We start from the raw sequence: 10,760 nt of genomic DNA on the forward strand, positions 1-10,760 counted from the left end.
TCTGGCGCGACATGCATGTTGTATTTGTACTGTCTTACAAAGGCATCCGCCAAATCTATCCAAGAACAAATATGAGAGGATTCAAGATGCGTATACCAACTCAATGCTGCTTCAGCCAAACTATCTTGAAAGAAATGAATAAGTAGTTTATCGTCGTATGCGTAGGCAACCATTTTTCGACAATACATAGTCAAATGATTCTTAGGGCATGTGTTTCCCTTGTATTTCTCAAATTCTGGCACCTTAAACTTGTGTGGAATGGTCACTCCTGGAGCCAAACTCAACCTTGCCACGTCACCAAACCCGTAACTTTCAAACCCTTCTATGGCTCTCAGTCTACCTTCTAGAACTTCGAGTTTATCCTTCGCTCCTTCTACGTTCGCCTGCAAAGCAACATCTTGTGCGACAATTGTGTGGGGAAGCTTGGACGTTTCATTCAACTTTGCCTCAGTTGTATGGATAGGCCCCTGGGTACTAATGGGAAGTACATTGCTAGTTACGAGAAAAGCCAAAGAAGTATGCTCTGCCTCTGAATAATCTCCAATTGGCGGTGTGTAACCTGGTGGTAAACCATACATTGGAAATGTGAATTGTGTGCCCACAACGTCATGTACTGGAGTGTGAGCATTATCATCAGCCTTTGCAGACGAAGTCTCTCCTGCGGTTTTCATGGCTTTCAACGCTTCTAAAATTTGACCGATTTGATCCTTTAGCTGACTAATATTGGCCTTTATAGTTTCACGTTCCTCTTCTCAATCTTCCATAGCTTTGGAGTTTGCTCGAGTCTTATAAGGATGTCGTGGAAGTTTCGCCGTTGTTTTTTCTTAAACTTTATACTATTTTTATTAACTTGGATTAGATGAAAACGAATTATGCGAAAATGCATAAATGATGCATGCTAAAAATAAACGGACACCACATAAAAGTTGAAAGTGGTAAGGATTTAAAGGACACTGGATAGCCACGTTGGCGTGTAATATGTGAATATGAGATATGTATCCATGAATGTCAAAGCTGCCCCAGTTTTTAGGCATGGGTTTTGAGTAATTTATTATCATTTTTTGGCGAAATGAAAATGATAAAACTTTTTTGAGAAATATTTTTTTTTATATTTTCCTCTTATCGCATTCGTTTGTTTTTTTCAAGAAATTGAATTTGAAGAAAACTATCAACTGGGCCCAATGGGCTAAAAAAAAAAAATTCTTGTTAGAGTGAAATGAAAATTAAGTTTTCCATTTTCATTTTTTCCTTGTGCTTTGAAAATTTGATTTTTTTTTTCAAAAATAAATATTTCTAAATATTATTGATGTCAACCTGACTTGTTCAAAATCATTTTTATTTTTTATTTTTAAGACTCAAAATAGGTTACAAAGAATGATAATTTTTTTTTTGGATGAAGAAACATATCTTCCCATTGAATTATGATCGCCTTATTTTTGAAAATTTTAACTTAGATAAGTTGCCCCTGTTTTTTTTATTTTCAAATTTTTATTTTTTATTTTTTTGCTACGTATATAAACTGATTTTTTTATGGATAAAAATGGATGATAGAAAAAGATGAAGAAGAAAACTATTTTCACGATTTCATGTTAGTAAATGCTTCAAAAAAAATGAAAGTTTTATTAATTCATTTGACTAAAAAGTGTTTATTTTTCATTATTAATTTATTCATTAAGGCATGATATTTTTGTTCTTGTTTTTTTATTTAAATAAAACATGACACATTTATTGTTGTATATAAAGAAAATGAAGGAAAAAAAAGATGAAAATGGTGCTAACGCATATGATGCATGAAGATGTCTATGCCAAAATAATGATTAAAAGACAAGTTTTATGTTTTTAAGGTAGGTCCAACGTCCTAAAGTCTAAGCATTGTATATGCAATCTCATAGGGAAAGCTTCCTAAACCTAAAATTAAGGCCACCAGAACTATGGTCCTTTTCACAGCTTTTCCACAATAGTTGAAACGCAACTAGGTGTGAAATTGCATGTAAAGAGAACAGACACTGGCTGGGGTTCTCACGATAGCCAAACTGGAAATAGTCCAGACGTGACACCGCTACACAACCCCTCTAATTCTATGTTACACTCAGACCCGGGTATAGGGTCCCACTCATGATATGCAAAGTAATAATAATAATAAAAACGAGTATAAATAAATTACCAAAATAAATAAAGACAAACATATATAATAAATAAAGGGAAAATAAATAAAATAAAATAAAAGCCACATCAATTTTGCACATTTAATTAAGAAGGCCTGATTCTCTAGCGTCCCCAATGGTGTCGCCATCTGTCGCAACCGAAATCGCGACGGGACAACGACCCGAAAAAAAAAAGGGTTTGAGAAATAGATTCGTGGAGTCGCCACCATAATTTATTATGGAAAAAACTATGGAAAACCATAAAATAAGACATGGTCTACGAAAAGAGATTTTCAGGTTCGGGAATCGGTTACGCGTAGGGAAGGTGTTAGCACCCTATCGCGCCTGCCCAAAGGCAGTACCTCTAATTAAATGTATAAAGTTGACGTGGTTTTGCAAAATGTTAATTTTCCCTAAACAAAATAATAAAATAAAATAAAACTATTAAGAAACAAAAAAATATTTTTTGTTTTATGAACCCGACAAGAATTAACCTTGGGCCTACGTACATCCATTTATAATGGACAATTAGGGATCACGTAGTTCTTTATGTAGAAAAAAGTTTGTGAGTTTGTTTGAAAATTATTATTGATTGATTTAGATTTTTGAAAAGTGAATCCGAAAAAGATTTGGTTTAACAAGATTGACATCTATTTTGGTTTTGAAGATTTTGTATTTTTTATTTATTTAAAAATGGTGGGAAAAAAAGAAAGAAACCGGTCATAAGCCGACACATACTTATAAAAAATTATGATTTAAAAAAAAACATTATTTGTGTATAGGAAAAAAAGCATACCTTTAGAAAAAAACTTCAAAGTACAATAAAAAGAGAAAAAAAATGGTGTAGAAGTAACATACCTTTTTAGCTTTTAGTACTCTCCTCTTTTTTCTTTGATGATTGTCGTTGACAGAACTCTTATGAGTGAGAACCTATTTTTTTTTTCTATACTCTCTTTCTATTATTTCTGCATGCTTCTCTCTATCTTTTTTTCGTTCCCCCCTCTATGGCAGAGTGCATATTTATATACACACATTGTAATATTATGGAAATTTGGCCTTAATTGTGAATTAATTGACAATAAAACAAAATAGGGAAAAAAATGGTCTTGATTGCCAGAAAACAAATTAAATAATATTCAAAACATTTATTATCATTATTGTCAGAAAATCATTTTTTCCTCTTTAAAAGCAACTGATGCAACAAATTATATTAATATACTATTTTAGTTATTGCTTATAATTATTAGCATAATACTAATTCAAATTATTACCATATTAAACTAACATTTCAAAAATATTGTGTTTGGTATTAAAGTTATTATTTTATCCCTTTTTACCCACCATTAATTATTATTCTCTTTTTTTTTTTTTTTTTAAATATTTACTTACCGGGACGAAATTGGGTGTTGACAATACCCTAAACAGATGCAACATTAAACATTTTGGTGTTTCAAATGGTAAATATGCTTGGGTTAAACTTGTGAAATGATGTATGTTTGCATGAACTAACCCCGAGGACCCATAATGAAATTGGGGACCTAAATTCTTGCTAATTTGTTTTGTATGAACCTACTAAGTCAAAGAAGTCATTGTGGTATTTTGACAGTGGTTGTTCGAGACACATGACCAGTGACAAGCAAATGTTCATATCTTTTGAGAAGAAAAAGCAAGGATTTGTGACCTATGGGGATAACAACAAAGGTAGAATCATTGGAACTGGAGACATTGGAGGAGGAAACACACTAACAATAAAGGATGTGTTATATGTTGAAGGTCTTAAACACAACCTCCTAAGCATAAGCCAATTATGTGACAAGGGTCTCAAGGTAACTTTTGAAAGTGATAAATGCACTGTATACTTTAAAAATTCTACTGATATTGCTTTGCAAGGTGTTAGGCATAATAACATTTACTTGATTGATATTGAAAGTGCATCTAGTCATAGTATAACATGTTTAGTTGCTAAAGAGGAAAATCATTGGCTATGACATAAAAGAGCTGCACATATTCATATGCAACATTTGAATAAATTGATTTCAAAAGATCTTGTGATTGGTTTGCCTAAATTAAAATTTGAGAAAGACAAAATATGCTCTGCATGTCAAAAGGGAAAACAAACCAAATCCTCATTTTCATCTAAAAGCATGATTTCTACATCAAAACCTTTAGAACTTTTGCATATGGACTTATTTGGTCCATCTAGAATTAAAAGTTTTGGTGCAAACTACTATGCTCTTGTAATTGTTGATGATTATACTAGGTTTACTTGGACATTCTTTTTAATGTTGAAAAGTGAAGCTTTTAAAGCATTCAAATCATTTGCAAAATGTGTTCAAAATGAAAAGGATTTGAAAATCAAAACTTTGAGAAGTGATCATAGAGGTGAATTTGAAAATGAATCTTTTGAAAAGTTTTGTGAAGAACATGGAATTGCTCATAATTTTTCTGCACCAAGAACTCCCCAACAAAATGGTGTTGTTGAAAGGAAAAATAGATCATTAGAAGAATTAGCTAGGACTCTTTTAAATGAATCTAATGTACCAAAATACTTTTAGGCTGATGCAGTTAGTACTGCTTGTTATGTGTTGAACATGATGCTTATTAGGCCTATTCTTAAGCTAACTCCCTATGAACTGTTTAACGGTAGAAAACCAAATGTGTCTCATTTGAAAATCTTTGGATGCAAATGCTTTGTATTGAATAATGGTAAAGATAATCTAGGTAAATTTGATGCTAAATCTGATGAAGCAATCTTCTTAGGTTATTCTTTAACTAGCAAAGCATATAGGGTGTTTAATAGAAGAACCTTGATAATTGAAGAATCAATGCATGTTGTCTTCGATGAAATTGTGGACCTTGAGGTGAACCCTCTTGAGTCAAATAAACCAATTGCAGGTGATGAGGATTATTTGAGGGAAGCTCTTGAAGAGATGTATCTAAATGAAAACTATCCTCCAGAAACTCAAGTTGATCATCAAGTGGTTGTTCCTAAAAGCTATCAACATCCAAGAGGACTTTCTCTGGACAACATCATTGGAGATATATCAAAAGGGGTAACTACTAGACACAATCTTAATAGTTTCTGCTTAACAGTAGCTTTTGTGTCTTAGATAGAACCTAAGAACATAAAAGAAGCTCTTCAAGATGATAAATTGTGCGTTGCTATGCAAGAAGAGCTGAATCAATTTGAAAGGAATGATGTTTGGGAACTCATTCCTAAACAAGATGATTATCAAATCATTGGAACAAAGTGGGTGTTTAGAAACAAGCTTGATGAACATGGAAACATCACAAAGAACAAAGCAAGGCTAGTTGCAAAGGGCTACTGTCAAGAGGAAGGTATAGACTATGATGAAACTTATGCCCCGGTAGCCAGGTTAGAAGCAATTAGATTGTTACTTGCTTATGCATCTTTGATGAAGTTTAAATTGTATCAAATGGATGTGAAAAGTGCAATTGTGAATGGTTTCATAAAAGAAGAGGTTTATGTTAGTACGCCTCCTGGTTTTGAGGATTTTAAATATCCTGATCATGTTTATAAATTGAAAAAGGCCTTGTATGGTCTTAAACATGCACCTAGGTCTTGGTATGAAAGACTTAGTACCTTTTTGATTGAGAACAATTTTTGTAGAGGAAAGGTTCATTCAACCTTGTTTATTAAGAAAGTAGGGAAACACATCTTGATTGTTCAAGTGTACGTAGATGGTATTATTTTTGGGTCTACAGATGATTCATTGTGTGAGGGATTTGCACATATAATTTCTCCTATAAATTCACCATTTGCTCTCATTTGTAAAACACTTTTGATGAAATATATGAGTATACTTTGCTGCCATGCCCAGCCCATACTCTACACAAAAGTCACTTCTAAATGAGCTTTCCCTTCACCACCTAGCTTCCTTCTAGAGTGAAGGTCGTCTGAGCTAGTCTACCCCTACTCGTGAGCTCCTCTTCCACCACTTTCATCCACTGATTTCACCATTCGTTTCTACAAACCATAAGCACTTCATCCGCTGCTTCCTAATCCACCCCCAAGTTGGAACGAGCCATCATACTCGTTTTATTGATGTCAAGAAAACCAAAGATTTTGCAAAGCTTTTGAAAAGAATACTTTTTTAAGGCAAAATCCAATTCACCCCCCACTCTGGTTTGAGATACAAGGCATCACTTTTCTAACAAAAAAATTTCATCCATTCATTGTTAGGTGTAATAAATATCATATAGTTAGCTTGTGTACTTCTAGGTTTGTAGGGCATGCATGTGAGTGGGGTGGCATCAAAGACAATATGATTTTAAGATTAGATGAAAATCACCAATTAGAGATTGACATGATTTAAGAGCATGCATGTGAAGAAAAATTTTTCTACCTTTTTTTGAAAGCAACCAAGAGTTGTAATGTGAGATGAGATAACTCATGGAGAGATGTAGAAAGTTTATTAGAAGTGAGAAGAGGTTCTATCATAGAGAGAAGAAGTTTAAAGAGAAAATTGAGAAACTCTTAAAGTATAAAGAGAGGAGAGATTGAAAGACGGAAAGAGAAATAAATACAAAAAGCTCTAAGAGATAGAGAAGAGGAAATTCTAAGAGCTATAATTGAAGAAGCTAAAAAAGTAAGAGAGGAGGAAGCTAAAAGAGAAATGGAGTAGAGAGAAAAAAAAGAGAAAGAAGAAAATGAGAGAAGATAAAGGGATGAAAGAGAAAAGAAAGATAAAGAAGAAATTGAGAGAAAAGAAAAGGAGAAGAAACAAATACTACTCAAGGAGGAAGTGCTACTAAAGGAACCTCCCACTCCTATAATTATAATTGAGTTAGAAATTTTAAAGGAAGTTTTTGAATCTTTTAACTCTTCTCATGTTATCAACGATTCTCATTTCTTGATTCGAACCTTTACTTTTGAAAATTTTCTAACTCCATTCTCACTCCTCATTATTTTAAACACCTCAATAGATTTTTGAAAAATCGCACTTTGAATTGTGCCTAACAAGTTATAAATAACTCAAGTAAACAAAAACATTTTTGTGAAGTAGGCCTTATTATTCTTAAAGAAAATCATTTCAAAAATACAAAAAAGGCCTTATTATTTTGTTCTTTACTTTAGATATGCACTTACTTTGGTATAATAATTTATTCAAATATTATTTGATGGTTACTGTAGATTCATATTTGTCTTGGAGTACATTAACAAATAAATACATGACCACTGTCACTAAGCATCACTCGAATTTGAGGACGGATCTTTCTCTAGACAAAGAGTATGATGGAAAACCATCTAGCCACCAAGACACTAGCTAAGAAGATTAAAGAAAATGAAACTTCATGGAGAAAGACTCTACATTTGAATAGTGAAATACAAATATTCTTTTAGACCTTATATTTTGACCAAGGGTATATTTCTTTTAGACCTTGTATTTGGCCATTTTAGTCTGACAACCTCAATTTAATCGATTATGTAAATAAACTAATCAATTAAATCAAGCAATACTCTACATATGTACAATTTTGACATTACAAACTGATTCTTAAGTGACTACGTGAACTAAGGTGTTCTTTGGATTTGTTTGGATTCCAAATAGCCCTTGCTTGGAAGACAAAACACCTTAATAAACATAATATTTTATTAAAAAAATTGAAATATCAAAATTAATTAAAAATTTCTAAAGTATAATGATATAAATATTCTGAATAATACTTTAAAAATAATAATCAAAATTCTTTAATGAAACTTTTAATTGTTTTTTAACTAGTTTTAAGATAAAAGAGTAACTTTTTGTTTTAAAGACTTTAAGAGTTTTTTTTTTTTAATAACATGTCAACCTTATATTATGGCATTAATATTTATTACTTGAAATAATCATAGCTCAACACATAAATAATCAACCGATGTCGCAAAACACCATAGGTCAAAAATAAAAAAATTAAATTTTGAGAAACTAAAAACAAAGAAAAAGTTAAAAGTAACAAAAATTAGACCTCCTTTATTTGAGAGAACTAAAATTATATTTAACTAAAAATTAAATTAGCCACTTGAGATTTATCTCTGCTTAAACACAGAAGAAGAATTTTGAGGGGCACGTTATAAACATATTTAAGAGAGAGATAACCATTAACACGTATTGACCTTGATGCCATAAATAGTTCTGTCATACAAACTTTAGTATACAAAATATTTACATTTTCATTTACATTAAAGTAACTGTACAGAAAGGAAAATTATTGCGTACTCTAAAACCATAACTATTTATGATCTCTGTTAATAATTACATAATACGTAATTAAGTTTTTAAATTTACAGAAAAATTAGTAATACTTAATTAGTGTGTAAGGAATAATGCAAAACATAACTGTCTCAATCAAACCATTGATAATTTCTCTTTAGAAAGCGAGAATACACCAAACACAGCATTAGTTATTCTCTCTCTGACTTCAGGTTGACTTTATCTTGTCCAAGTTATACAATCTCTGCAAAAACACCCAAAGTGTAAGCAGACACCAGAAAAATTCATTACCAATTAACGTTATGTTATGAAGCAGAAAACCAAGCTTACTAGAATACAATGGATATCCTCAAGAAAAGGAACAAACAGAGAAACCAACATCTGCATTTTCTCCTTCAGGGTGTCATAGTTTTCCTCATCAGTTCTAAGAATATTAACAAATGTTTTACTCTCTGGTACCAGTCTTAGAGCCACCTGCAATTCCATGCAATGTAAAGAGTTTTTGTCATTATAAGAATTTGATGAAAAAGTGGTCATCATAATCATATAGGTAAATTAGCCAGTTAATCCATAAAAAAATTGTGTTTTTTACTCTGAAAGCAGCTGATGAAATCCATCCATGCCACGGTTTTAAGGTTAATTCATAAGCCTCCTCAACTACTTGCTCCATTCTCTTTTCAGGGTCTTTTGCTAGTGTCTGTAATAATGATGAGGTGAAATCCAGGGTCCTGCAATTTGCAGAAAAAAAAGATAACTTTAGTCATGTAGAATTTCAGTACACATTGCTGATACAGTCTGAGTAATATCAAAGTAGTAAATATTATATGTTGTTCATAAAAATTAGTCTCTAGTTTTTTCACCTAGTGAGCCAAACCAGGGCCTTACTGCAGCTAGACCCTTTTCTTGCATTGCCTTCTTTCGCTTCTGACTTCAATATCTCGACCAAATTCGAGTTCACTGAGGTATTTGACTCATGCATCAGTTCCAGTGTCTGCAACGAAACAGAATTCGATACAGAGACTAACTTATAAGTTATAGTTGGAAGTTGGATGATTATCAGCAATGTGCAACTGTGTTAAACTGGAGTAAGTTTTCAATATATAGTTATTTGATATGTACATGGAACTATATGTTTGCTTGTGTTGGAAAGTCCCACATCGACTAGAGATAAGGCCAAATGATAATATATAAGTGAGGTGCAAACCTCACCTTACAAGCCGGTTTTGTGGGGTTGAGTTAGGCTTAAAACCCACTACTAATATGGTATCAGAGCCAGATTAGAGCCTATCCTAGCGAGTTCTAAGTGGGCATTCTATTCTTCTATTCCACCCGCAATCGGGCCGCTATCGGACCACCCAATTTCTACTATCATGCACGAGATTCACTTTCTAATAGCTTGGTAAAAATTGAAAGTAGGTCGAGAGAGATTATGAATTCAACTTCTCACACTAATATTTGAAAAATATAAGATTGATTTGAAAGACATAATGAGTTCACTTTCTTATTAACAAAATCTTAACATGTACATAAGTTTTTCAATTCATTAGAAAAATTAATATTCTTTATTAAGTACTATTACATGCAAACATTAGTAGGAGTCAATAAAACTTATCTAATCATTTCTGGTTAAAACTTAGCAGTCAATAAATTAACCATGCAAATAACCCACAAGGACAAAACCAATTGCCATAGGTTTTGTTCTGAAGGAATGAAGTGGTTTGGTGGATGATGAAAGCAAACCTTAATATTCTGGTACACGTCTTGTCTCAGAACAGCCATTGTCGGTCCTATCTTATCTGCTAGACACATGATGACAATGTTTTAGGTGTCACATGACATTATTGGAACTTCAAAGAAAGAGATCAAGTTCCAAGTGAACTCACCAAGAACTTGCAGCACCAAATAGCAAACAGAAACAAAAGGCTTGGTGGGGATATGAGCAGACTCATGCTTTTCACCAGGTTTAACTATGACCATCATGGAAAGTTCTTCAATGGCAGAACCAATCTCTGATCTCTTCTCCATTTCTCTCCTTGTGCTCTTCATTTTTAGTTGATTCCTTCTTCCTCTATACCCTCTACCCTCTTCCTGTTCTGCAATGCATATCATATACTATATATATATATATATACACACTCATGTTTGTGTGCTGCAACATACATCTGGAGTTCTATATCTATACTTTATTAACTTTGAGCATGGACTTCTGTTAATAATTATGGAAAATGACGTATAGACACAGCATGTTATAGCGAGAGTGAAAAGAAAAATATGAATAAGATAAGTAATATGATGTGATAAACTAATCAACGTATAAAGAAATGATGAGTATCAATGTTATACAAATATATTATGCAGACTAAAAGATCAACTCATGATGGATCCAAAATGTTATCTCAGA

The 10,760-nt window shown here is 32.4% G+C and overlaps 1 protein-coding gene across 1 annotated transcript; it reads right to left on the reverse strand.

Annotated features, from left to right (window-relative positions):
• Positions 1–8,486: 8,486 nt before the first annotated feature.
• Positions 8,487–10,440, reverse strand: LOC108337889 (glycolipid transfer protein 2). The gene is made up of 6 exons (XM_017574485.2): positions 10,243–10,440; positions 10,100–10,155; positions 9,220–9,350; positions 8,952–9,087; positions 8,690–8,833; positions 8,487–8,603 (listed from the first exon to the last, which is right to left on the reverse strand). Exons 1-6 carry the CDS (start codon positions 10,403–10,405, stop codon positions 8,568–8,570), a joined length of 666 nt encoding a protein of 221 aa, XP_017429974.1. The 5' UTR covers positions 10,406–10,440; the 3' UTR covers positions 8,487–8,567.
• Positions 10,441–10,760: the final 320 nt, after the last annotated feature.

The sequence above is a fragment of the Vigna angularis genome, chromosome 7, assembly GCF_016808095.1.
Source record: "Vigna angularis cultivar LongXiaoDou No.4 chromosome 7, ASM1680809v1, whole genome shotgun sequence".
In the NCBI taxonomy this organism is placed as follows: domain Eukaryota; kingdom Viridiplantae; phylum Streptophyta; class Magnoliopsida; order Fabales; family Fabaceae; genus Vigna; species Vigna angularis.